Source organism: Rhinichthys klamathensis, unplaced genomic scaffold (genome assembly GCF_029890125.1).
Source record: "Rhinichthys klamathensis goyatoka isolate OS25496 unplaced genomic scaffold, OSU_Roscu_1.1 h1tg000192l_1, whole genome shotgun sequence".
In the NCBI taxonomy this organism is placed as follows: Eukaryota; Metazoa; Chordata; class Actinopteri; order Cypriniformes; family Leuciscidae; genus Rhinichthys; species Rhinichthys klamathensis.
In genome coordinates this window covers 3,512,228-3,539,831 of record NW_026606718.1, presented here as the reverse complement: position 1 = coordinate 3,539,831, position 27,604 = coordinate 3,512,228, and the positions used below count along the sequence as shown (strand labels likewise).

The 27,604-nt window shown below is 37.7% G+C and overlaps 1 protein-coding gene across 2 annotated transcripts; it reads right to left on the bottom strand.

Moving 5' to 3' along the window:
- On the bottom strand, window positions 1-25,069 carry tmprss13a (transmembrane serine protease 13a). 2 transcript variants are annotated; one of them, XM_056262473.1, is made up of 13 exons: window positions 24,935-25,069; window positions 19,484-19,664; window positions 18,310-18,417; window positions 18,044-18,217; window positions 16,831-16,957; window positions 16,318-16,413; window positions 15,317-15,360; window positions 14,971-15,133; window positions 3,112-3,281; window positions 2,858-2,956; window positions 1,595-1,737; window positions 644-799; window positions 1-535 (listed from the first exon to the last, which is right to left on the bottom strand). In XM_056262473.1, exons 1-13 carry the CDS (start codon window positions 24,950-24,952, stop codon window positions 521-523), a joined length of 1,494 nt encoding a protein of 497 aa, XP_056118448.1. In that variant the 5' UTR covers window positions 24,953-25,069; the 3' UTR covers window positions 1-520. The 2 variants fall into 2 exon arrangements, with proteins under 2 accessions (XP_056118448.1, XP_056118449.1); XM_056262474.1 differs by having other exon boundaries at window positions 19,484-19,661.
- Window positions 25,070-27,604: the final 2,535 nt, after the last annotated feature.

Genomic DNA, 27,604 nt, shown 5'->3' with positions numbered 1-27,604 from the left:
TGCTTTTGGCATGATTTATAAAGAAGCAATAGGAATCAGAGAGAAAAGGACGGAACCTTCACACAGGCTAAAACAACACAATCACATTTTATCTTAGCTCATAGACACTGATTTTCAAGTAAAATTAACACCCTTTTGGTTAATAAATACATATTAGTAGAACACTCCCATTATTTCTGTAGAATCAGTGCAAGGATACAGAGTTAAAGAAGCAACAAAGGCTCAGGTTCAGCAGTGTGCTGTGAACTTACAGTATAAATGCATAGAAAAGAATGAGGAAAGCAACAGAGGTGAACTGCATGCGCTTCAATGCCTGCAGCTCTGCTTTCCCGCGTTGAGTTGTTTTATTCTTGTAGGAGACCGTGGAATCAATAAAGTATTTTTCTTTGTCCAATTGTGGCTACAATATTGCAATATTGTCCCATGTCAAAGTGCATTACTCTGTCCTTCATCTTTTGTCCTGTGTCCACTGTCATTGTTCAAATTGTCAGGGATGGACACACCATACAGAAGAAAGGCATCAGGGCTTCTCTTGCTAATTTTTCAAAAGACAAGATATAGACATGTTAAGAGAAAGCACTAAGTATACAGAATAATATTATGATCTACATGGACTCATGTTGGACCATGCTGTACACCTTACCTGCATCGTGCTGTAGATCCAGGGCAGAAGGCCGGTCACCCTGCTATATACTCCTGGTTTTTGTCTTCGTCCACAACCGTCTCCCCAACTGGTAATTCCGGCCAGATACCAGCGTTCATTATCTTCCTTACACACCAGTGGACCTCCACTGTCCCCCTGAAACCAACAACAAGGACGGAGAGAAAGAGAATGGAACTTCAGACCATTGTGAAGCCTTTATATGTAATGCATTATAAAATTATATTTAATGCATTAATTATGCCTTGTAATGCACCTTATAATGAATTACGTGGTTTCATGAACTGTAATATGAACTGTGTTATAAAGCATTATTGTTCTGAACTATTCATTGAACCAATTTCAGATTTAACAAAGAATCTGCAAATATGATGCATTTTAACTGTGGTCAAAATTATTTATGAAAATATATAATACATTATGAATACATGTATAATGGATTATACATAAAAGTTTAAGTAAAGTGTTTCTAAAACATTTATTAAAATAGTGTATAGTACAATTTAAAACAAAACGAATTAATTGTTTTTAGAAAAGTACTTTTAAAATACAGTATATTGCACCACACGATTTTGTTGGTTGCACTAAATTATTTAATATTATTTCTAAGAAATAAGATAAAATAAGAAAAGATTATACTCCTTTTCCTATTAGTTTTTTACAAAACAAAAATCTGTGTGACATATAGACCTATTGTAATTTTCATATAAAATAGTTCCTAAAGCAAATTTCGTCATGCTTGCATAATAAATGCTTGGTTGAATAAAACATATTTGCAGCACTGTGAACAGTGAACACCAACAGCATTTGCCCAAACACCAGAATAAATCAATGTCATGAGACAAAGAAACACTGGGCGAGACCCGGCCAGTAAATAATGTATTTGCCTGAGGTCACTGTGGTCTAGTATTATGGAGCCAATGGTACATTTACCTGACAGGAGTCCCGGTCCCCATTCATATCGCCGGCACACATCATATTCTTAGTGATGGCTCCACCGTACACCTGACTGCTGTTACACACAAGTGTGTCAATGACATTCACTGCCACATCCATAAGAATGTTAGAGCCCTGGGCTGTAGAGTAATGGAAACACTCACAGTCAAAGGTCCAGGTCGGCTAAAAAGCTTAGAAGACGACACACACTGTGACGTGGACAAACTTCAAAGCTCCAATCAGCAGTTTGCAAACTGTACTAGCGTGAATTTTATAAATAGTATGAATAGGTTATATTTCACCTAAAATTTTAAGTTTATTAGTCATACTCTTTATTCTCAATGATGATTGCTATCATTTAAATTACAATTTTTAATGATCCTATATCTGCACACAAGTTTTATAACAAAATCAGCATTAACTGAAGGCAACACATGTTGTATAAATACAGTTGTATACTTTACAATTGAAATACTATATCAGCTTTTTTTGTGTTGAGACTCATTTCAGGACAAGTCACACATGCATAAAAAAATCTTAATAATCATAGAAAAATAAGTTTAATTTTCTTCATGCAAAATGTAATTTGTTATTTATCTCTCTGTCTCTCTCACTTTTTATTTCTTTTTAACCAGATTTGTGAGATTCACCCACTAAATTTAGTATGTTTACTTTCTCTATAACACTAGCCTGGTTAAAACCAGACCATTCTCAGTTGTAACTGAGTTATGGTCTGGCAAAGCGTCATAGACAAATCATTTCCAGAGGGGCGTCACCAACGGACGTCGCGAATAGACCTAAAACCAATCAGAGCGATGAAGGAGATGACGTATGCAGAGCGGCAGAAACATCTCCGAGTGTTGTTCTTTGCTCGGTTTTTAACAAAAAGGAAACGTTCAAATCGCTTAAAACAGACGCGATAGCTGATTCGAACGAGTGATGTTCGACGGCGGCATCCATCTTTGTAATGTAGGCTACAAAATCTGCTTCAAAATCCCAGCGCTGTCGCCATCGTGTAAAGCCCGCCCCAACGTTTCTGGTTGGTGCCGCGATTTCAGCGGATTGGAAACGGGCTTGAATGAGCTCTTTGCCAGACTAACTTTCAGAGCAAATCTAAATTTGCCGGAAGTTGTCTGGGTTTTCCCAGGCTACTATAACACTGTCCTGATAAGTAAATTATAATAATACATGTTGTTACTCTTTGTCCCATTTTTTTTCCCTCTACCATTTTCGTTGATTCTCATTGTTATCTCCCTGTACCTGCTCCCTCTTGTGTTGTCCCAAAGCCAGATGTCCGGCACTCTAATCCATCAGAAAAGGTCTGGTCAAATGTAGGAAGGCAAACTGGCTGTATGGTATCTGTATGTGAAAGAGAATGTTAAACCATTGTAGAATATTCAGAATATAAATAATACATGGTTCTTTAAGGGTCACTAAATGGTTTCACTGTAGAAAATGTAGAACAAATATTTACATTTTTGTGTGAACTACTCCATTAAGTGAATCCAACTCACCGGAGAAAGCAACAGGACTGGTGAGTTTCAGTAAGGCGATGTCATAATCATTGGTTTTGCTGTTGAAATTCTCATTCACCATAATCTTCTTCACAAATAATGGAGTCTGAGGGGTATCCTGGGAAATAGCCCCAACATAAACACGCCAATATCCAGAATTCGCCATTTCTCTGTGTTCAAGAGAAAAAGATTATCACGTTAACATTTTATTTTTCATCAATGTTGTAATGACATAAAAAGAATGTCTGAAAACTCGCTGAAACTCAAAGCAGCTATAAATAATAAACATTTGATAATTGACACGCTAGTTCCTGCAGCTTAACTAGAACATTGCATTAGCAACAAACATGAAGCTTTGAAACATTTGCGAATCTTTTGTTTTGAATCAGTGGTCCGGAACTTGTCACATGATTTCAGCCAATGAGGCTTTGTTACGTTATACTGTTCTAAAACTTGAATCATTTGTCGTATCTAGGTGGTGTTGCTTTGGTAAACCATGATCGAGTGTCTAAAGGCTCATCTACACCAAGCATGATTGGCTGATAATAATATAATTCGCAATATAAAAATCGATCTAAGTATAAAATAATAGCACAACCATATTGATAACAGCACAGAGAAACAATATCATTGGAATCACTTACATAGGCCTAACTATTTTTTTTCCAGCTGATGAATGATTAAAAGCAATGACAGCCAATCAGAATCCAGTAGACGTTAAAGAGCTTGAGATTTTAAAGCAGCAGCTGACAAAACGGCAGCATGTGTTTAGAATGAGCAGAATAATATTGTCCACCATTATAGTTAACTTTATAGTTATCGTTCTTGGTGTGAACGGCCTTAAAAGGTTAGTTCACCCAAAAAATTGAATTCTGTCATTAATTACTCATGTCGTTCCAAACTCGTAAGATTTTTATTTATCTTCGAAACACAAATGAAGATCTTTTTGATGAAATTTGAGAGCTTTCTGTCCCTTCATTGAATTTGACAGGCTATGCAAATACCACTTTGACGCTTCAAAAAGTTCATAAAGAGATTGTAAAACTAATCCATATGAATTGAGTGGTTTAATCCACATTTTCTGGATGATCGCTTTATATGATGAACAGATTGAATTTAGGCTTTTATTCACATATAAACATTCATCAAGATTCAACTCACACATCAGTTGTGGTAAAGGGAAGCTCAAGCATGTTCACTAGACGTGCGAGAACCAATGAGGTTCAATCTCGTGTTATGCAGCACGTTTGAGCTTCAGCAAGAACCAATGAGATTAGTTCTAGGGTGTCAAGCATGTTCGGTTGAGCTTCTGTCAGTGGTGGGCCGTCAGGGCCAGCAAGGCCTTCTCTGCTGGCCTAAACACTATCAGAATCACTGACTTGCACTTTAATATATTTTATTGTATGAATGAGTATTAAATTATTTCCAATAGTCCATTCTCTTAAATAGCTTTTCTCTTGGTTGCGCTGCTTCCAGTGTATATTTATTTTAGCGCTTTTATCCAATCATATTTCAGCCATCATGTGTTGCCAGGGTCAAATAAATCTGCCTTCAGGCCTTCAGAATCGACAGTGCGGGCGCATGTAACTTAAAATGAATGGCAATGAAACTGTTGCTTTAACCAATCAGATAATCAGTCAGATTTAATCAGCCAATCAGATTTCGAGTTGACTGCGCCGGGGGCGATATTTTTTTTCACAGGATGGTAGGGGAAGACTCATGAATATTCATTAGGGAACTCATCCCTGCGATTGGTCTTAACCCCAGTGACGGGAAGGTTTAGGGGCGGGGTTAGGGGTAAGTCATCAGACCCCCAGTGACGGGTAGGTTTAGGGGCGGGGTTAGGGGTAGGTCATCAGACCAATCAGGGATGAGTTCCCTAATGAATATTCATGAGTCTTCCCCTACCATCCTGTGAAAAAAAATATCGCGCACCGGGGCCATCTAGCATGCGTACAATGACGTCGGCATTCTCACGTCCTTTGATTGGATGGTCAGACCGTGTACTACTATTACTGGTAGTCAGAGCTAGCTAACCACATCTGTAACGTACTAAACTAAAATATATTCCTGTAGATTTAATAGTTTTTCAACCCACAAATGAATGTTTCTTTCATTCCTCGACCACCAGCAGGTTCAAACCTACCGGAAAAAATCCCTTATTCAGCTTTAATACGCAGAGTCACGGAACTTTATCGATCTGTCCGGGGTAAGAACAGAACTGACTGTAAATGCCAGGACTGATTTTAAAGGCAAAAGTCCCGCTGATCTCATTGATATCGTTCAAAAATCTGCGTGAGTGCTTGTGTCAGCTGTAACGTTACACGTCATGTTTTGAGGTGTTTTCCCTGTTTAACTTACTGCTTCTGTCGAGCAGACACTCTCAGCACTAAAGCGAATTAAAACTTATGCCAGAAATACGACGGGACAGATATTCGACTTTCAGCACATTAGCCTCGATGGCGATAGAAAAGGTTGTTGGGACTGAAACGCACAGACAACCTGTACAACCAAGTAATTTAAAGGTGACCTATAATTCAAAATTGAATTTACCTTGGTATAGTCAAATAACAAGAGTTCAGTGCATGGACATGACATAGAGTGAATCTCAAACTGGACTGTTTTCGCGTTCTCATTTAATTCACGTTTATGAAAAACACCCCTGAAAAACGGTCGGTTCTCCACACAATACCGACTGTGACGCAATAGTCGGGATCATTAATACCGGTATGTACGCCTCCAAATATTTGCATAATGCCAGCCCTCAATGCCAGGCGGAACTGCGCAGCCGAAGCATGGCAGTTGCTCAGTGTGGATGTACACATGAACACAAAAGTATTTTTTAGTTCCTTCATCTGGGCCTCTGAAGAAACAATGGGTTAATTTTATTTTCTCTGGAAATTTCCAAACATTTCACCGAGTGTTTCCTCAACTTGGGCCAATACAGAGCTGGCCTCGGATCGAGCTACCAAAGCAACACTTTCTGATGTGTAATTGTTCAAGTTCAGACAGGTAATCTTTCTCTCAAAATCGTTCAATACTGTTTATGCATCAGTAAGTCAAGCCAGTGACTAAAATATCAGCTTCACATCGTTTCTTTTAGTAGGATGAAAATAATCGTATTTAAATTGTGAACAAATTATATACAGAAAGCGATCAAAGAACAATCTTTCCACACAGCGCGAGTTTATCTGGACACTTGCCAAACTCGTTATGAAATCAATGACGCACGTTACTGCACAACGAAGCTCTTACTGTATAGAGGGAGATGGGGCGTGCCAAGATGGCCGAGTGAGTAGACGCTTTCTACCGAGCTCTGCAAACGAAAGTTTTGGAAACGGTAAAACTCTATTTTTTGTCTCGCCACGCACTAAGTTTTATTCTCTTAAATACTACACTAATCGAAAAACGAACTTTTGAGCAATGTCAAACCAACGCGAAAGGAAAAGAGGCAAAGAGAGCGCCGGACGGAAGCTAATTCCAGATGATAGCAATGCTGCTACTTCTAAGGCTGGCAATGTTCTAGTTGACAGTTGTCACGATTATTCCTCCGCTTCCCTTCCTCTCCCTACTGCGGAAAACTTCATGGAAGAATTTCCACTGCTGCCTATTACTCCCAGTAAGTCACCTGTTTCGAAGAAAATGATGTGCACAGTCGGGTCTGAACATGCTAACGCTAGCGATATCGTAGCCAGCCTCTCAACCCTAATAAATACGCGGTCAGACAGCATTGAAAGCATGGTCAGTGCCAATGCACTTAAAATCGAAGGACTTAAAAAGACAATTGACTTTGTATGTGCTGAAGTTAAGGATGTAAAGAGCAAAGTGTGTACACTCGAGGTGAAAATGGCGAGAGAAGAGAAACGAGTAGACGCATGTCAGCAAAGGGTCTCGGAGTTAGAAAGATATGCTAGGAGATGGAACCTTAGACTTTACGGAGTTGATGAAATAGAAAAGGAAAACATACGGAGGAAGGCCATCGAGATCTGTCAGGCTGTTTTGCCTGAGGAAAAGAACAGGCTGGCTGATACTATCGACACTGTACATCGGCTCGGCAATAAGCGGCAGAATGACCACAGACCCAGAGGCATCATCATCCAGTTCATCGCACGTGTCTGCAGAGATGCCGTGTGGAAAGCTGCCAAGACATCACCATACCTGCGCAACAACGGCTTACGATTTGCAGAGGATCTGTCTAAGGAAGACAGAGAACGAAGGAGCAAACTATGGCCAGTGATAAAAAAAGCTCGAGAGGAGGGCAAACCAGCCTTCTTCATTGGAGGTCGCGGGTTTATCAACGGTTCAGAAGTTCCTTTGCCCACCTAAGAAACAGACTTGCCTGCTGCCTTTTAACACAAGGACGCCTACTGGTTTGATTTGCACTACATTCAGAGTTGATAGTGTATATTTAGTGTTTTTGTTATCCTGCAACTAGGTCTTTACAGTTTTTTTTTTTTTTTTTTACAAAATCGCTGCCATTTCTATTATGTTCTGTTTTTTAGGGCCATTTAATATCCAAGGCAGCTGATGTGCTATTTAGTTGGCCGGGACTAACAATTTGTTCCTTTCTTTTTTACCGATATATTTTTTTTCTAGGATGCAGCACTCGGTCCCCTTACTTAGGAAAACTCTCCTAATACATTTGTTATTGGTTATTCTCTAGTTTATTCTTCGTTCGTGTTCTTTAATAACTTTGTCTTTGTCCATTGTTTCTTTAAATGCCAGGGGTTTAAGACAGATTTGTAAAAGGAAAGCCTTATTTTTATTTGCTAAACAACTTCGTACGGATTTTTGTTTTTTTCAGGAAAGCCATTCCACATCTGCTGATGTCAATTTTTGGAAATCTCAGTGGGGAAACGATATTTGGTTTTCTCATGGTTCAGAGAGATCTGCTGGGGTAACCACTCTTAAAAATACTTTCACTGGTGATGTCCTGCACTCAGACTGTGACTCCTTGGGACGTTACATATGTCTTATAATTAGAATTGACAACATTTATATTATAATTATTAATCTTTATGGTTATAATAATAAGCTCGAGAATGACAAATTACTTGATTCAATAGAGGAAAGAATCACATTCTGGCTCACTAGATATCCAAACTCTCTTCTTCTAATTGGTGGAGACTTTAATATTGCTCTAGATAATGCTATTGACAGGTGGCCTCCTGGGCGGCCTTCCTCCATCAGCACAAACCTTAAGAGACTTATGGGAAGATTTAACATTGTGGATGTTTGGAGAGAAAAGTTCCCTGATAAAAGATTGTTTACTTGGAGCAACAGGTCAGGTTCCAGCCAGTCTCGCATTGACTTGTGGCTATTATCCAATCACATTGATAAAGATAAAATTACAGTAAATATCCTGACCACACCCCTCACTGACCATAGAGCAATTCATATAAGCATCCATTTAAATGCATCAAGTACATTTCATAGATCTTGCTATTGGAAGTTGAACAATTCATTGTTAAAACATGATAAGGCTAAGACTGAAATTATTAAGTTAATTACTTTTTTTTACAGCAAGGCAAAAAAGGAAAAATCCTACAAAACTAACTGGGAACTACTTAAATTTAAGTCAGGAGCATTTTTGAGACAGTATGGGACGTCTATTGCCAAAGCTAAAAGAGCAGAAGAAGTAGAAGTTATAAGTAAAATTTCTTCATTTTATCTAAGAGCCCCTGATGAGGTTTCAGAGGAGGATAAACTACTTCTTTTACAACTCCAAAACAAATTAGACGATTTATATCGACAAAAAGCAGAGGGAGCCTTTGTAAGGTCTAGGAAGAGATGGCTGGAGGAGGGGGAGCAAAATTCGGCTTACTTTTTCCGTCTTGAAAGATACCGTTCCAAAGTCAATTCCATCTATAATTTAAAAATTAATGGGGTTGTTACTGATGACGCTAAAGTAATCTCAGATTTTTGTTCTAAATTTTATAGTAATTTATACAGTTCAAAATTTAATGAAGAAGTTACATCTCAATTTCTTAACTCAATTAATAACATAAGACGGATTGATGAGATAGACAAAGAGTACTGTGATACCCCTCTTACAATGGAAGAGGTCACTGAGTCAATTGCTCTACTCAAAAACAATAAATCCCCCGGCACTGACGGTTTAACTGCAGAATTTTACAAAACGTTCTCTGATCACTTAGCCCCTTTTTTACTGCAAGTTTTTACGGAAAGTATAGAGAATGAGACCCTTCCTCCTAGCCTCACTCAAGGGCTGGTCACTTTGATCCCCAAGCCTAGGAAAGATATACTTTTTATTGACAGCTGGAGACCCATTTCTCTATTAAACAATGACTACAAAATTATGGCGTTAATACTTGCTAGGAGAATTAAAGAAACTCTTGACACAATTATAGATGAGACACAATCTGGCTTTATGAGGAACAGACACATCTCTAACAATCTTAGATTGGTGTTGGATGTTCTTGACTACTCTGACTTGATATCTGAAGATAGCTTTATCCTCCTCTTAGATTTCTATAAGGCTTTCGATACGATAGAACACAAATTTATTTTTTTGTCCTTAGAGAAATTTGGTTTTGGGGATTTTTTCTGCAAAGCAATTAGAACCTTATATATTAATGGCAATAGTTCTATCAAACTGAAACATGGAACTTCCCCTAGATTTAATCTGGAACGGGGCATTCGTCAGGGATGCCCGATTTCCCCCTATCTGTTTTTGCTGTGTACGCAAATTCTCACAACTCATGTTGTTAACAGCTCTATACAAGGAATTTCTATTGCGGGTAGGGATGTCCTCATCAGTCAGCTTGCTGACGATACCACAATCTTTTTAAAAAATGCAAGCCAGATACCCGTCACCATTCAGGTAATTAGTCAGTTTTCAGAGGCCTCTGGTCTATGCCTAAATATTAATAAATGTGAGCTGTTGCCCGTAAAAGAGTGTAATACACAAACTATTTGCAACGTTCCGGTCAAGGAAGAAGTTACCTATCTGGGTATTGTTATCTCTAAAAATCAGAAAATGAGATGTCCTTTAAACTTCTCTCCGATCATTAAAAAAACTCAAAACAAACTGAACCAGTGGTTGCAAAGGGACTTATCTCTAAAAGGCAGAGTGTTGCTTACCAAGGCTGAAGGTTTATCCCGGCTCACGTACGCAGCTCTCGCTTTACACCTTGACAATACAATTTGTAAAGACATTGATAGAATGCTTTTTGACTTCATCTGGAAAAATCGGACCCATTATATCAAAAAAAGTGTAATTATGAATAATTATGAATCTGGTGGCCTTAACTTTTTGGACTTCAATACTCTAAACAATACCTTTAAGATTAATTGGGCTAAGCATTTTCTTAAAAACCCTGTCTCGATTTGGAATTTTATCCCCCATTATGTTTTCTCTCGTTTTGGTGGTCTGGGCTTTATTTTGAATTGCAACTATAATGTGGACAAACTCCCTGTAAAATTGTCCAATTTTCACAAACAGGTATTTTTAGCATGGTCTCTTATTTATAAGCATAATTTCTCACCTCACAGGTATTTAATTTGGAATAACAGAGATATTTTATATAAGAACAAATCACTCTTTTTTGAGAATTGGGTAAGCAACAAGATTCTGCTGGTGGACCAGCTATTTGATGAAGAGGGGCGACTTTTTTCCTATAGTGAGTTTTTGTCTACCTATAACATTCCAGTTACGCCAAGAGAATTTGCAATTGTATTTGACGCCATTCCATCAGGCGTAATCATGCTCTTTAGGTGTTCTAGCAGACTTTCACTTACTTCTGTCTCCCTCCCCAATGTGGCTGAGTCACCAGTTGGGAAAATCTGTTTCTCCCAACTTCCTCAGAATAATAAGAACGTTCGTGCCTTATTCCAGAGAGAAATTGTTTCAATCCCAAATGTTACGTTTTATTGGAACCGATTTGTAAATACTATTGACTGGAAAAAGGTTTGGATGATCCCTCACAGATACCTGTTAGTAAACAAGGTGAAAGAAGTGTCGTTTAGGATAATTCACAGATATTATCCTGCTAGTCATTACATGGTTAAGTTTAAAAGAGACATAAATACAAACTGTTCTTTTTGTGAGGACTACCCTGAAACTGTTTTGCACCTATTTTGGTATTGCTCATACACCAGGAAATTTTGGCAAAACCTCAGCAGATTCATCATTGACCATATTTATAAAGACTTTGCTTTATTGTGGAAGGACGTTGTTTTGTTTTTTTATAGAAGTCATAGTAAAGAAAAGACATACTTCATTATAAATTTGTTAATTATTTTGGCGAAATTTCATATTCATAAATGTAAATTCAGTGCTAAAAAACCTAACTTTGTACTTTTTTTTAACGAAGTTGAATGTTATATTAAGCTGATTTCTGGCTCCAACAACAAAAAGGCAATTAAAACTGTCAACATATGGTCCTTTTTTTCTTTGTAAAGCCCTTCCCTGGCAAAACTGTTTTGTATTTGTTTATATGTTATATGTCTGTATATTGTAATGTATATTTTGTTAAGTTTTTTGTGATGTGATTTGTACTATGTTTTTTGCAATAAAAAAAAAAAAAAAAAAAAAAAAAAAATAAAAAAAAAAAAAAAAAAAAAAACTGTATAGAGGGAATGCATTAACGTCACTTCCCCGCCGGAACACGCCCCCCTCAGCGGGACTGAGTGGCAGAAGAGCTGCTGCGTGACTGGAGTTAATAGGGGAAACTGCGTTAAAGGGATAGTTCACTTTGAAATTAATTTTTGATATGTTTTAGCTTACCTCCAGTGCATCCAAGATGTAGGTGTCTTTGTTTCCACAGTATCTTCAATTTTGATAATTTTAGGTAAAACCGTTGTTGTCTGTCAGTCATACAATGGAGGTGAAGGGGGTCCTCCTCAAAGAGCAGTCAAAATTAAACATTATTTAATGACTCGTAAATGTAAGTACACATTGATGCCCTAAGACACGAAACGAGTGGTTTTTGTGAGAAAACGAACAGTATTTATATTGTTTTTACCTCTTGTAACCACAGCCATGCCCAAGTTATCTGAGGGCGCGGACGCTTCCGTGTGTGACGTGTACGCAGACTGGTGCATAGAAAATATATACCCTAGATGTCGCCTTGGCTAAGGTTTCGTTCCAATGAACTGCCGTCGCCAAGGCGACGTCTAGTTTATCTATGCACCAGTCTGCGTACACGTCACACACGGAAGCGTCCGCGCCCTCAGATCACTTGGACGTGGCTGTGTTTACAAGAGGTAAAAACGATATAAATACTGTTCGTTTTCTCACAAAAAACGCTCGTTTCGTGTCTTAGGGCATCAATGTGTACTTACATTTACGAGTCATTAAATAATGTTTAATTTTGACTGCTCTTTGAGGAGGACCCCCTTCACCTCCATTGTATGACTGTCAGACAACAACGGTTTTACCTAAAATGATCAAAATTGAAGATACTGTGGAAACAAAGACACCTACATCTTGGATGCACTGGAGGTAAGCTAAAACATATCAAAAATTAATTTCAAAGTGAACTATCCCTTTAACGCGAGTAAAACAAACTATTATCAGTTTAAACTAAAAGTTGGACTCGATATAGTGTTCCTTACAACTTATCAAAGATCCAGTGATCCATGGATATTGACATGCAGCCAGGAATCGTGTTTCCTGACATTTATATGTGCCTGATTTCGACGCCGGGGAAATAAATGAAGACAATTTGCCTGTAAACGTTTTATATAAATACAATATAGATAGGTCTTAATCCGAGTGATCACTTACATTAATGTTATACTGTATATCATCATATCGTCCAGCCCTAAAACTTGTATAGTTTTTTGTCAGTGTTTATTTAAAAACATCCAATTATGCAGAATATAGTCTGTTCTGTAGCTTTTTGCAGTCTGTAAAAATATACAGTACCTCAGATTTCTGGTCAAATCTAGTTGTACAGTCAATCGCAAAGCTCTTTCCCGTTTTAGATGTGTTTTGTGTGATTTTCACGGCATTCACGCTGAAAACAAATGCTGCCGCTCAGTCTTTTTGCCACTTGTGGGCGTGACCGCATTCACTCCGGCCGACGGTGACGTCATGCGCATACCCTCTATTTACATCATCGTGTTTGCATTGGTGAAAGCAGAGAGAGTGAAGAAACTGCTTTGCAATGATAATATCTTCATTCTCGCGATCAACACACTGTCCTCTGCTCAATGCTCATCACGGCAACATTTTATGTGATGGGAATAGATCTAAATACTTTAAAAACATCTCACGATTCGTTAATCTCGATAGCTGTTATAGTAAAAACGTATAATAGCAGTAGGAAAAGTATTCGGGAGAGAGTTTCATATGTAATGCGTTGCTATTTCATATGCAAGCATGTCAGCCAATCACAGCAGTGGCCGCGGTTACACTGAATCCCACAGCAGACACGCCCCTTCAAACAGAGTGTTCAAATCAGAGGCTAAAAGCAGGCTAGGAAAAATGCCATTTATTTCTAAATTATGAATATTTTTTTATCTAAAAAACATACTAACATTATAAGGGTAACCCAGGAAACATTATAAAAAAAAAAAAAAAAAAACATTCTAGGGCACCTTTAAGTCTTTTTGAGGAAAGAAATAAGGATGGATTTGTGTAAAAAAAAAAAAAAAATCAGTAGTTTTGGAGAGTATAATGCATTTTTTGCCCCCGTTTTTGTCCGTGGTGAAAGGTGAATATGATTTTCATCCTAATTTTTCTTGTAAATTTATGATCGAAGCAACTTCTTTTTTCAAACATTAATACTATTGTAACCATTTAAGGATAAGAAAAGGGAGGATCCGTTTCTGAATTTATAAACGGAACGCTAGAACCATTGTCGATTAACACAAAAGCCGAACTCACTCGCTCATTTCTCTCTACCCGGCCTTTCCCGTACTCACCGCAATTAACCCTATAACTGCCGGTGCAAAATAAAAACAGGAATTCACAACAATTATAGAGAGTATGTGCGTGCGCTGCTACACTATTAAAAGTTATTAATTCAGGTTGGACATCACTGAAGGTGAAATGCATGGCCCGCCACTGGCTTCTGTTAAAGGGTTAGTTCACCCAAAAATGAAAATTATGTCATTAATGACTCACCCTCATGTCGTCCCAAGCCCGTAAGACCTCCGTTCATCTTCGGAACACAGTTTTAGATATTTTAGATTTAGTCCGAGAGCTTTCTGTCCCTCCATTGAAAATGTATACGGTATACTGTCGCGTTCAGTGACGCTGATGACGTAAGACGCCGCTGACGTGTATCTGGTGCGTCCGTGTATTGGGGTTCAAATAAATATGGCTGGGCAAAAAAACGGATTACACGTCAGCGGCGTCTTACGTCAGCAGCGTCACTGAACGCGGCTCGACAACAGAACCGGAAGAGAATACAATGCTGAATAAAGTCGTAGTTTTTGTTATTTTTGGACCAAAATGTATTTTCGTTGCTTCAAAACATTCTAACTAACCCACTGATGTCACATGGACTACTTTGATGTCTTTATTTCCTTTCTGGACAAGGACAGTATACCGTACATACATTTTCAATGGAGGGACAGAAAGCTCTCGGACTAAATCTAAAATATCTTAAACTGTGTTCCGAAGATGAACGGAGGTCTTACGGGCTTGGGACGACATGAGGGTGAGTCGGGACATAATGTTAATTTTTGGGTGAACTAACCCTTTAAATGTTCTCTGATCAATGTTAATATGTGAATAAAAGACTAAATTAAATATAGTTAATACAGTTTTATAATGTAGGTAATTTTTTTATTTACATAATACATTTATGTATAATAATGAAGAGGAGAATGATATTTAATTGCTTAGAATTGACCTAGTTAGTCAATCCCTGGCTAATAACCAACCTTTTGAAGCAATGGGCAGCTGACACAACAAAGTCTGGAGAGATGAGTGATCCACCACAAGCATGGCGTCCATTGAAACGCAGGCTAACCTGCCAAGGCCACTGGCCAAATTTAGAGGCCGTGCCCCCTATGATCCTGGAGGCACTTTGCTGCTTGCCACAATCTGAAAAAACAAAACTATTAATTCAACAGTTCAGTGTGAGAAGGATGATCCATTTACTCAATATCCAAACAATGTCACTTATGGAGTGAACAATGATTGAAGGTATACTGTGACGTATTACATGTCTCATTTAGTTATGCGTCACAGTCATTTGATATAAACTGCGATCAAATGTATTCTTACCTGTGCACTCAAGTGAAACTGCCTTGTTGTTCAAACAGCTCGGGCTGAACAAACAAAAATGGTGAAAGACAGAAATTATGTACTATTGAGGAAGTTATTACCCTGACAACACAAAAGTTATTATCCCAGCTAACAGGGAGTATTCCATTGGGTAACAAACATTGTTCCAGTAACATTAATGAACAGCTTTCACGTGAATTCACACCCTAATAGGAACGCGCACCTGGAGGGTGAAACAAGGCTTTCCTCCATTGCCCGCCAGTCATTTTTACCAGGTTTGTACTAGACAGTGATACTAAAATACCAAATTCAATATACACCTTATTGATGATATACTATCACATGCAAAGGCAAGCAGATGAACCCAGAATATAAACGTCTAATTAAGCATTTTTCCACAGAAAACCATTATAAACGCTCAAAGTTTTAGCCTGTTGCCTTGCGTTCATATTCTAGGTTCATCTGCTCGCCTGTATATAAAATAAGGATCTTTTAACACTTTCCCTGCCATTGACAGAATTTTCCAGCTTTGCATGTTTTCACTGTTATACGGTAGGGGGCGCTATTACACATCTCCTAAACGAGTATACTACTGAATCTCCAGATCAAAACAAGCAAAAAAGGAGCATAAACAAAGATAAAAAGCATTGCTTATGCGAAAACGAGATTTTCTCAGCTTTTTGTTCAAAATGTTGCTTTTTTATATATATAAAACTCACCCACATTCAAGTTCTCTGTTAACAGAGGCTCTGTTCTTTCTTTTGCTAAATTGCATGTTCAATGATTCATACAACAACATATTCTGGAAGCCACTACATTTTTGTGAAAATGATCAAAAACGCTAGCGGTGAAAAACGCCGGAAGGGAAAGGTTTAGTACATTAAGGCATGTTTTGAAGATTCAGAAACTTTTTCATAACTTGAATGTTAGCGAAACGTTTTTAGAACATATTTTTGTTAGCTGGGATGCTGTTCTACAATCTGCACTTGATTTGATCTTACCTGACTTTGACCAGACCCTGAATAAGTTTGTCTGATCTAGATTCTAAAGTAAGGGCTTTGGACATCTCGCTATTCACTGCACTTGATGCATAAGACCTAAGGGAAAAGAAACACAAGACATCAGCTAAAATAGTTTTTGTTGAAACAAGATTAATATTTGGTTATATCTGGACCATTAAGTGTTCACCCAATGAAGATCAACCAAAAATGAAAAATCGGTCATAATTCATTCTACCCATTATGTCGTTCCAAACCTGTATGACTTTCTTTCTATCCTGGATCACATAATACAATATTTTGTAAATGTAAAAGTCATATGGACTTTTATGTTGCTTTTAGTGCTCTATTAAGGTTGATGGACCCTATAGTCGCTGCTGACCAAGAGCTGCGTGAACATTCTTCAAAATTTCATATTGCTTTCTACTAAGAAAAGAAAGTCATATGGGTACCAACTAGTAAATGGTAGCAGAATTTTAAGAAATGCTCTTGTTAGTGATGGATTAATATGTTTACCCTCTAAAGCCCAGTTGTTCACAGATCTGGTCAGCATAACTCTTATCCAATCCCTGATAACACACTGGAAGGAATCCACCATCCGGAGCAGTTCTGACCTGCAACACGTCACCTTCACCAAATCTCACTGAGAACATTGGAAAGGAATGTTAAACAGTGAAATTACATTTCCTAATCGTTTTTTTGGTAACGCTTACTTTTACAGTACAGTACTCACGTGTACTTACAGTGTACTTACCTAGAAAGTACTGGCTAATATAAGGTAAGTACATGGGTTAGGGGTAGGTTTAGGGGTAGGTTCAGGGTTAGTACCTAATTATTACCCAGTAATTATAATTACTATAATAAGTACATATAAGTACATGGGTAACAGGACTGTGAAAGGAACCGTTACCGTTTTTTACAGTAAACATGTGACCATCATCAAAACAACTTTAAAATACTTGAGATATTGCAAGATAAAGACTTGCTTTCTGCAATATATATTGAATAAGTGTTGTTTTAGTATTATTTACTTAGCCTTCTAGTATTGTATTTATTAATATTTTGAATTATTTTAAGTTTTTTTTATTTCCAATTTTCATTTTAGTGTAAGTTTTAGTCATTTTGTTGCAGGTATGTGCTTTTGTCATATACACTGTACATATATAATTTACAGTTTTAGCTTTGGCCATTTTGGTTACTTCATTTTTATTTCATTAAGTTAAGGCATTTTTATTTTATTTTATTATAATATTTATATTTTATTTTAATTACCAAAAACTATTTTAAATAGTTTTAGTTAACAATAACAACACGGTATAGAATTAGCTTAATTTAGCTTAAATTTAACAATACTAAACAATACTAATCTGGTAAGATTTTTTTAGTTTTTGTCAAACGTAACGGTTTTGTTTTGCAGATAAAAATGATCAGATGTTGTTTTAAAGAGGTTTAGATATATTTGCTCTTTGCGGTGCAACTCGCAATGTACTTTTTAACAGCTATTTTTTTTTTCATAGAAATAAATAGAGGCCTTACTGTGTACTGTAAATGTTTATTGCAGTCCAGTCAGTTTCTGGCTAACCTTCAAATTCCTTATCAAGACATGTCAACCTTGTGGTTTTTTACCAAAGTATTATCCGAAACACTCAACCAATAATCTCTTTGTAATGTTTCCTATGAATCAGTTACATCTGATAGTCCGCCTCGTTGCTGTAGAAAGTGAGCTCACCGCAGTTTGTCTCATCGCTGGCCGATTGCAAGTCTTTGGTGCCGTCACACAGCTTGCAGGAGTTGGAGCACCCCTTCAGGTCGTCATCCGTCTCGTGGTCTTGATTTTCCTTGCAATCTTTTCCCTTGCAATTGTCCTCATAATGGACGGAATATGACTTGGATCCGTAACGCACTATCCCCATAAGTGAGAGAGAGGCAAAGAGAAAAATCAGGGAAAGGGGTTAAGGTACAAAGGTGAGCATTAATGGTGAGTCCTGTCTTTACCTCCAAACCAGATGGCCAGTCCAATGAGAAACAACAGAAACAGCACACTTCCCCATCCTCCCCAACACTTGCCTCTCCGTCCACAAGACTCCTGCCTTTTTGGAGGAACTGAAGGAACAAGAACAAATCAGCAATCCAACTAAACTAGTGTCCCACATTTGTGATCAAAAGTGTGTAGAACTACTATAACTGTAGGCGAGTCGAGGACTGTTCATTTATTCAAAAATACATTTGAATTCAGTTTCTTGATACAATGACTTCAATATGATCAACATTTTAATTTTTTTTTTCTTTTTTTTTTGGTGGGGTTTGAAGTAAAAATGTTTAGGTTGTGTAACTGTCTGGAGAATGCAAAGTTGAAAAATGTAGAATGAGGCATAGTCTTTCCTTGTTATTGTAAAAATGATTAATAAAACATGACAAGATATCGTTGACAGGAATTAGGAATACATTCCCATGATTTAATAATTTGTTCTATCGTTTTAGTTAAATCATCTGCATGATTTAACTGAATTAAAGAGACCAAATTAGTACAACGTGGCCACAAATGAACAAAAATGAGGGTAAGAATTACTAAAGGCTATGCATTTAAAAGTTGTGGGGACAGATTATTAATTTTGGGACCACAGTATCTTATTTCTCTGCATGTCATGTGTGACAAAAAAACATTCAGAGTGGTGACACAAACATGTTGTCCAGCCCTCTTGTTGTTATGCAACAAGAAACCCAGAAACAGGAAACCTCACAAACAAGACCTTGTAGATTGTCATGACTGTGTCTCAAGGTCAGAAAGTTTCATATACTGTATATATTTATTCCCTCCTAATTGGGCTTACAGTTAAATACATACTTATATGTCAAAATGCCTGCCTTTTTAAGTATCCTCGTAGACAGTCATTTATGTCTTAAGTGAACGTAAACAGTTGAGAAAGAAAATGCACAAGTATATTGGATCCATCCATTTGGTCTTAAAGTGACAGCAGCCTAAAAAGGCTTGAATTGTTCCATTTGAAATGGTCAACTTTTCAGCTAGTACTGGTCCCCCTTTTTTGATTATGATCAATTTCTAAAAGCAGTATGCAGATATTAGCTTCATTTAGCGAGAGCATATTATGTAGAAAGCTTTTTTATGGGAAGCGGCAAATCGGAGCGAATAAATAGATTCCGCACTTACCGACAACTCGCTGAGTGACGATGACAGCTGGTACCTGAACTTGTGCTGGATCCTTCTGAACATAGTATGGCACAGTTCTCTGAGCGACACCATATCTGTCCTGACAAATCACCTCCTCGTAGGTCATAGGAGGGGTCTGTGGGTCCACAGCCACAGAGTAGTATGGTGGAGGAAGGTCCTTCTACAAAAGAGAAAGTGAAAGAAACAACTTCTATAAATGAGAATGAACACTTGCCCTTTTTTCTCATCATCTCTATTATAGTTGGTGTGGTTTGACAAGTTCGTGTACTTTTTAACATACAAAAGATGCCACACATTGCTCTTAGTAGAACTTGTTTGTGTTCCTTGTCCTAAATATTTAAAATGCCTTATACTCCCCAACAGGATTCTATGAGTTCTGCATTCTAGTCAAATGCCATTGCAAATATGTTGTACAATATACTTGTATTTCTAGTTTTGCTCTTCATGTTTTTTTTTTTTTTTTGCCATGTCACAGTTGCCATGAAATTTTGTGATGCACAGCCAAATAAAACAACTTCCCGAATGAGAAAACAAAATTAACTTTTTTTTTTATCCGATTTTTGGAGTTACTGACTTCGGTGCCTATTTTTATGAAGGCCTAATTGTGTTTACTATTCTCTTTATTTTTTATTAGATTGTTGTTGTATGCTACATAAGTTTAATAGTTATTTGATGTGGCAAATACTTAAACAATAGAGTGTACTTTGATTCTTTGGTCACTAAAATGGGATCGAACCTGATCACTGAGGCTGTGTTTGCACATAACCTTCTATATTGACAATCTGTACAAAATTTGACGTTTAACCCAAACTGCCATTTGTATTAGACATACTGCTTTAGTTTCGTTCATTTCCTTGTCTTGCTCATTTTCACCCCTTTGATTGTATTGGTTCAGACTGCCCAATCCATTATCATCCATGATAAGACTGAACAGATGCAACCAGGGTATTCTGTAAAGGGCGCTGTCTTCTGGGAAAGACTTTGTCTTGAGGAAAGGTAGGCAGATTGCCTCTGACAATTTGTTGATGTCTTCACGCTGATTTGTAACCTAGACAGTTTGGTCGCAAGAATCGAATGGTTTGCTTCCTTGTTAGCACAACAGTCCTGAAAAGAATACACTTCTTCTTCTGAATGGGTGGCTTTCATTACAGGAAGTATTTATTTTACTGGAACAGTTCAATAAGGATTTCAAACTCGTATGACTGACTTTCTTCTGTGGAATACAAAAGAAGTTCTGATGATGACTGGTCACTATAACACTTCAAGCTTCAAACATAATGCAAATAAAACTTGTCCAATCCAAATATTAATCATGGAAAATATTCCCTCCAATTTTGTGACCGAATAATTTGAGTCAGTAAGCTGCTCTCTAGAACTGGATCAGTCCACTTCATGAACTAACCAACTGATTTATTGAAAAGAATAATCAAGATAAACAATGATTTTGATGATTTTCTCTAATCTTGGAGGGTTTCAATCTGTGAGAAAAATAAGTATTAGTTTTATTTCTTGGTGGTTTGTCTACCATGTTTATGAGGGTAGTTGCAGTATTTCTAGTTAATACTAAAGTTACGTTCACATGGCTAATTGGAATACGTGATTCTGACTAGTCAATTGCGGCAACTTTTAACACAACTTTTAAGTTGGCATGAAATCGACGTTGCGATAGTCTTTTATTCCCTATTGTGACACATATCCGAGTGAGACAGTTTCTCTAACAAGAAAAACATTTAGGGCGGGAGTGGCACTTTTGTCCAAGGGGAATTGATTGGATGGTAGTGGTTTGCTATTGGTCGATCTCATGTGAGTGACAGGTTGCCCCGCCCTCAAGCCACTAAACGCATCATCAGAGAAGAGAAGACATTACAAGAGGGAGGGGAAGTTATTTTGATGAAAGATTATTCAATAAAATAATGTTGTGCACGGAAAAATAATTTTTAATAATTTTTTTAAATTTTTTTTACTTTATGGTGACTTGACATGTGACTTTCTTTTCACAGTGCACAATGTCTGTCAATACTGATGTCTTTCCCCATCAAAACACATTTCACAGGATCGCAGACAGGTCTAGATATTTAACCTGCGAAATATCTGTCATCTGTTATTAGTCTTTGAACATTGACACACAGGGATCGTCACTCACGTGTATGAGCACTGCTCTGTCTCCATTAACGGTCAGCGAGTGGGAAATCATGGCTAAAATCATATAGTGTCCCGGTGACATTAGTAAAATTACTACTTATTATTTTTACTGTTATTATTAATTACATTACTACTTATGTCTCAGGTAACGATTGAGGTAAAAATGACTTCAGAGGCCCAGTTGCATATATATTTTGTAAAGACTGTGTCTTAAAACTAGTCTGACCAACTACTTAGGGGTAATCAGTCTTACCTTTCAGATTCAATTGAGATTAATCTACCTTTTTATGGGACTTTTAAAAGTCATACCATCCATCTCACGGTCCTGACCCAGTTGGGGTTCATTTGGTGATAATGACTGGCTTGACCACATTATCCATTACATGTTAATAGTCTCTTGCAGAACTCCTTTGGAAACTATGCAGTTTAACCAGATGCTTTGTAATGCAGTCCTGAGTTGTGTTTTGTGACTGATGTATTTTGAAGGTCACAGCCTACCTCACTTTCTAAGTTCCAGCTCAATGGCCTCTTTTGAAAGATGTACCTCTTCAGGCAGTGAGTAGGTGTGTAAGTGTTTGCACTGCTTCACCAAATAACAATAAACTTGTCTGTTTACACCGGCAGTGTCACCAAAACTATGCATGTTTCACACACTGTCAAGATTTGACAGGTGGGCCATGTTTTCTGGGCTTTGAATGTTCATTAAATTCATATTGTATTGATGTAATTTTTCCACAAGAGTTGCATGAGTCAGCACCCCTTTTCATACCAAAGCTTAGAGCCTGCATGGAAGGTGTTTTTTTTTATTTTTTTTATTGCCTGCCTAATAGGTTAATACATATGGGTGCTTAACCCATTCAACCAGACCAGTCATATTTGTTACCAAAATCACATTTAGTTGTTGATATTTTATATAGAGTTTTCAACTTTAGTTGATCGTTTTTTGCTGCAGTGCCACTACCTTCTTTATAATGTCAAATGTGAATTGGTCATAATAAAGTTATAATAATCATAATAATGCTTCTTTGAGTAATCATTAAACCTACTTAACTATAGTTATATTTAAATACCCTGGTCTAGAATGATGCCTCTTAAATTGACAAACCAGAACACTGACCCTAGTTTCAGTCTAGAATAGTGGGTTTCTGTCTGACATGCATGTAAGTCAAGTCAAGTCAAATATATTTATATAGCGCTTTTCACAATACAGATTGTATCAAAGCTGCTTCACAGTATCAATCAAAACAACTTAACAGTGTTTGTTTATTACTGAAAAAAGACATCCAAGTTTGGTAGAGCTGATCAGTGGTGTGATGGGTCATTTAATTTGAATATCCCCAACTGAGCAAGCCAAAGGTATCCTGCATGAGTGTTATTCAACTACCTCAAAATCCTAGATTATCTTTAAATACTTCTTTAGCATTAAGTGGGTTTCACAACAAGTCCTTCGGGTGATACAGACAGCTAAAATTATTAAATATATAGCTAAACGCCTTCAAAAAATTTGACCAATGAGGTGTGTTTTAAGTCTCATTTTTCCGTGTATGATACCAAAGCTTAGACAGGGAATGAGAAAGTTTTCAGATCAATGTGGAGGAACTGTTTGTCAAAACTCTTACCATTACCCAAAATAGCATGATCAGCAATTATATAAAGCAATTATCAGCAAACTGTCAAAGTGAAAAAAAATGAAGAAAATAAAAAATAATATATATATATATATATATAGCTTTAATGTTTCATGTATTACCTTTAACTGAGGAACAAGATTATATATACTGAATATACATCACTATATTTTTACATTAGTATAATCATTTAGGTGACACTTCCCATTAATTACCATCAGTTAAAGGGATACTCCACTTTTTTTGGAAATAGGCTCATTTTACAACTCCCTCAGAGTTAAACTGTTGAGTTTTACCGTTTTTGAATCCATTCAGCCGATCTCCGGTTCTGGCGGTACCACTTTTAGCATAGCTTAGCATACATCATTGAAGTGGACAAGACCATTAGCAGTTCTCAAACAAAAATCACCAAAGAGTTTCGATATTTTTCCTATTTAAAACTTGACTCTTCTGTAGTTACATCGTGCACTAAGACCGACGGAAAATGTAAAGTTGCGATTTTCTAGGCTGATATGGCTAGGAACTATACTCTCATTCCTGCGTAATAATCAAGAAACTTCACTGCCGTACCATGAGAGCAGCAGGCGTAATGATATGACGCAGCGCCTGAAAATAGTTCCGTTGTGTTGACGGAAGGTGGCCTATTTTCAAGCGCTGCATCATATCATTACGCCTGCTGCTCTCATGGTACGGCAGTAAAGTTTCTTGATTATTACGCAGGAATGAGAGTATAGTTCCTAGCCATATCAGCCTAGAAAATCGCAACTTTACATTTTCCGTCGGTCTTAGTGCACGATGTAACTACAGAAGAGTCAAGTTTTAAATAGGAAAAATGTTGAAACTCTTTGGTGATTTTTGTTTGAGAACTGCTAATGGTCTTGTCCACTTCAATGATGTATGCTAAGCTATGCTAAAAGTGGTACCGTCAGAACCGGAGATCGGCTGAATGGATTCAAAAACGGTAAAACTCAACAGTTTAACTCTGAGGGAGTTGTAAAATGAGCCTATTTCCAAAAAAAGTGGAGTATCCCTTTAATGCATTAACTAACATTAACAATGAAATTATTCCTCTTTGCTAAAAAATGCATTCATTGTTAGTCCACATTAGCTCAGGTCCACTGAATAAAATTAACAGATTGTTAACAAATGGAACCTTATTCTAAAGTACATACCGTTTATTTATAATTCTAATACTTTCTTGATCATGTAGCTCAGTAAATACTGTAGGCCTTCTTTTAGTTAGTGATTCCTGAACTTGGTAAATGTGTGAAAAATGTTAATGCCACAACTTTTTTTTGTCCTAATGAGGGTGTGACACATATTGGTAATGCATTAATGCTTAAGTTCAAATTTGTTTAATCACACTTAAGATTAATCACACTTCAAAATCATTTGAACCAATTAACAGCTCTATTTTTATTCGCCATTTCTATTTCATTGTTTTTACAAAGCAATACAAAAACTTTCTTAGTACCATCTGGTGCTCAACATACAAGCCAGACCCTTATTACAAATGCATTTATATAAAAAGTCCACTGAAATAAACCACACGATAAAGAACATTGTAACATGACACACATGCATAAAAACAATACAATACAATGAGATAAATACAAAAGCATACAACCTGCAGCCTGCAGCCAAAACTATTCTCTCTTACCGTGTCATTGTCTGCCATTAGGAACAGGAGTGAGAACTATGGTTAGATCCAAAAATGACTGTGTATTTGGCTGGACAGGATTTCAACCTGTCTCTACAGTCCTAAAGGAACAATGACACCCTCTTTTCCATTTTCACCTGCTTTTCAAGACATAGTTAAGACTGCCCTCTTATCCTCCCTCTTTTAGTTTCAATGTAGAAATGCCAGTGTCACATCTACCTGCCCGACCAGTTTCATGACACCAGAGCCCTGCAGAGAGCCCTCGAGCTCAGCTGGACACGATCAGCTAAAAATAGTTTCATATAAAAATAACTTCCATGTTAAAAAGTTATCAATATTGTCCCTAAGACAAGAAAGGGTGTTGTTTAAAATTCATGTATAACTTTGATGAAAGGTTTTGATCCACTTCAAATGTTGCCTACTGTAGTTCTGTTGGATAATGACTAGTTGGACTAAAAGTTGCTTGCTTCATCAGAGATTTAAATATGTTAAACTTAAATCATTCTAACCAATCATTCAGTCATTAAAAGATGAACTGCACAGGCCAGAAGTTGGGTAATAATTAAAGTGTAACTTTGTCAGGCAGCTTTGTAATGTTACAATGTCAGTAGTGTAAATGAACCATGTTAACTCGTTCACGTTTATTTGTCAGCAAAAGTCCGCTGTATGACGCGATTTATGATTTTTGTATCCCCGCCCACAGACAGTCAGATCGACAGAGGGTTATTAACATAACAGTTATTGTAAGGGTAGGTATATCACTGAAAATTAAATCTCTTTAAACAGCATTATGGTAAAAATGGAACACTATGGCAACAAATTTCTTACCTGTACTTGAAATACCACTCGGGTAGAACTGACAGAACGGCAGTTTCTTTCATTTTTTTCCCTCTGTTTGGCTGTGTTCATGGACATCTAGTTTGAAATGTTGAGTAGGCTAGTCAACATTTCCGTAGCATCGTTCTAGTCGTATTTACGATTCTTTGCAGCCATTTAGCTGCTGCCTACAATGTGCTGGATCTTTCCCTTGAAACTGAAAGTAACTTAGCCCAACTGAAACAATACAAGTCGACACCATAAAAGTATTTCCTACTAAAGCAAGGCGGTATTTTGCTGCATTCAAGCATGTACATACATGTCGTAATTGCCGTAGTCTCAAAATGACAACACGTGACGTTATATTCTGAGATGTTTACTTCCTCGGACTGGAAAGTATGCATTTCTATGGCACCACCATCAACGCCTAGATGAAACTGCAGAGAGTTGGAGCTCTCAGAAAATTCCCATCGTAATTAGGAGCTCTATGAGGACTTGAAAGTTTTTTACAAGTTGAAAGCATCTTATTGCAGAAACTACGACATGGCGTGAATGCACCTTTTGAATAAGCTTGTGTGGGTGCTTGGGGCAAGTTGTCACATGTTTTATACAGTGGTCTTCTCTCTCCTCCACACCCCCACGCGCACTAACCCCCCCCAACCCCCACCCCCATATCATTCTTGTCAGTTATTGGCTGGAACACTGTTTGTTGTGTTTTGTGGTCCAGGTTTGCCCAGTTTGTTTTTGTTGCCGTTTGTGGAGCCTGGGGTGTCTACAGAGACCGCGTTTTTTTTTACAGTGTGTTCAGGGGACAGGCAGCTAGCGGATAGTGAGGAGATGTTTGCTGTATGTGACAAAAAATGTTTCAGCCTAAAAAACGTGTGACATCGCGTAGAGACCACCTTTAAAGTGCCCCTATTATGCTATTTTAAAGATTCCTAATGTCTCCTACAACAGGTTTACATGCATCAAAGGTAAAATTGCTCTGATTGGCCAGACAGCTCAGTCTGTTGTAATTGGTTTACCGCGTACAGCGCGCGCGTCGAAAACAAACACGCCCATTGCCATAACAACGTCAGCTCTGCTTGTCCTGATGCTTTCCTACACCGTAAACTAAAGACATTAACAAACAATGACGTCGATTTTACCATATCAATGCGAGCGCGAGTCCGATAATGAAATATAATGAACTAATCATTATCATCAACCCGAACCTCCACGTGAAATCCAAAATGGCGGCGCCCATGTCGGCAGCGGCTGCAATGGCTCACGGCAAAAATACAGATGAAAGAGTTAAAAACACCGACCGAGACCCGACTGCTGAACGACGAGGCAAGAGGAGGCTGGCGTACGATCGGCATTCGGCATGATCTAATGTTACTGCTCACAGTTGGTAAAATAGGAACTATTAATCATAACACTGCGGACTCACTCAAGACGCTCGAACTGCTACGTTCTCCGCGAGAGGCCAGCACAACACCGACTCTTCGCTCCAGCGCTACCCACCATCAGAGGAAGCGGAGGCGGTGTTTGCGGAGGCAGAAGAGGGGTAAGCCCGGAGGACCTAGTGCTAAGCTCAGAGCTAACCCATGCAGGACGCCTTTACCATCAATCCTGCTGGCTAATGTCCGCTCATTGGAGAACAAATTGGATTATATCAGACTGGACCTAACAAAACGGGAGGTGGGCGATTGTTGTGCTCTGAGCTCTGATTTTCACTGAGACCTGGTTAAATGACACAGTCACAGAGAACGCCATTAGCATGGAGGGGCTAACTACTTTCCATGCGGATAGAAGTAGAGCCCTCAGTGGAAAATCTAAAGGCGGTGGGGTGTGCAGCATCTATATCAACAA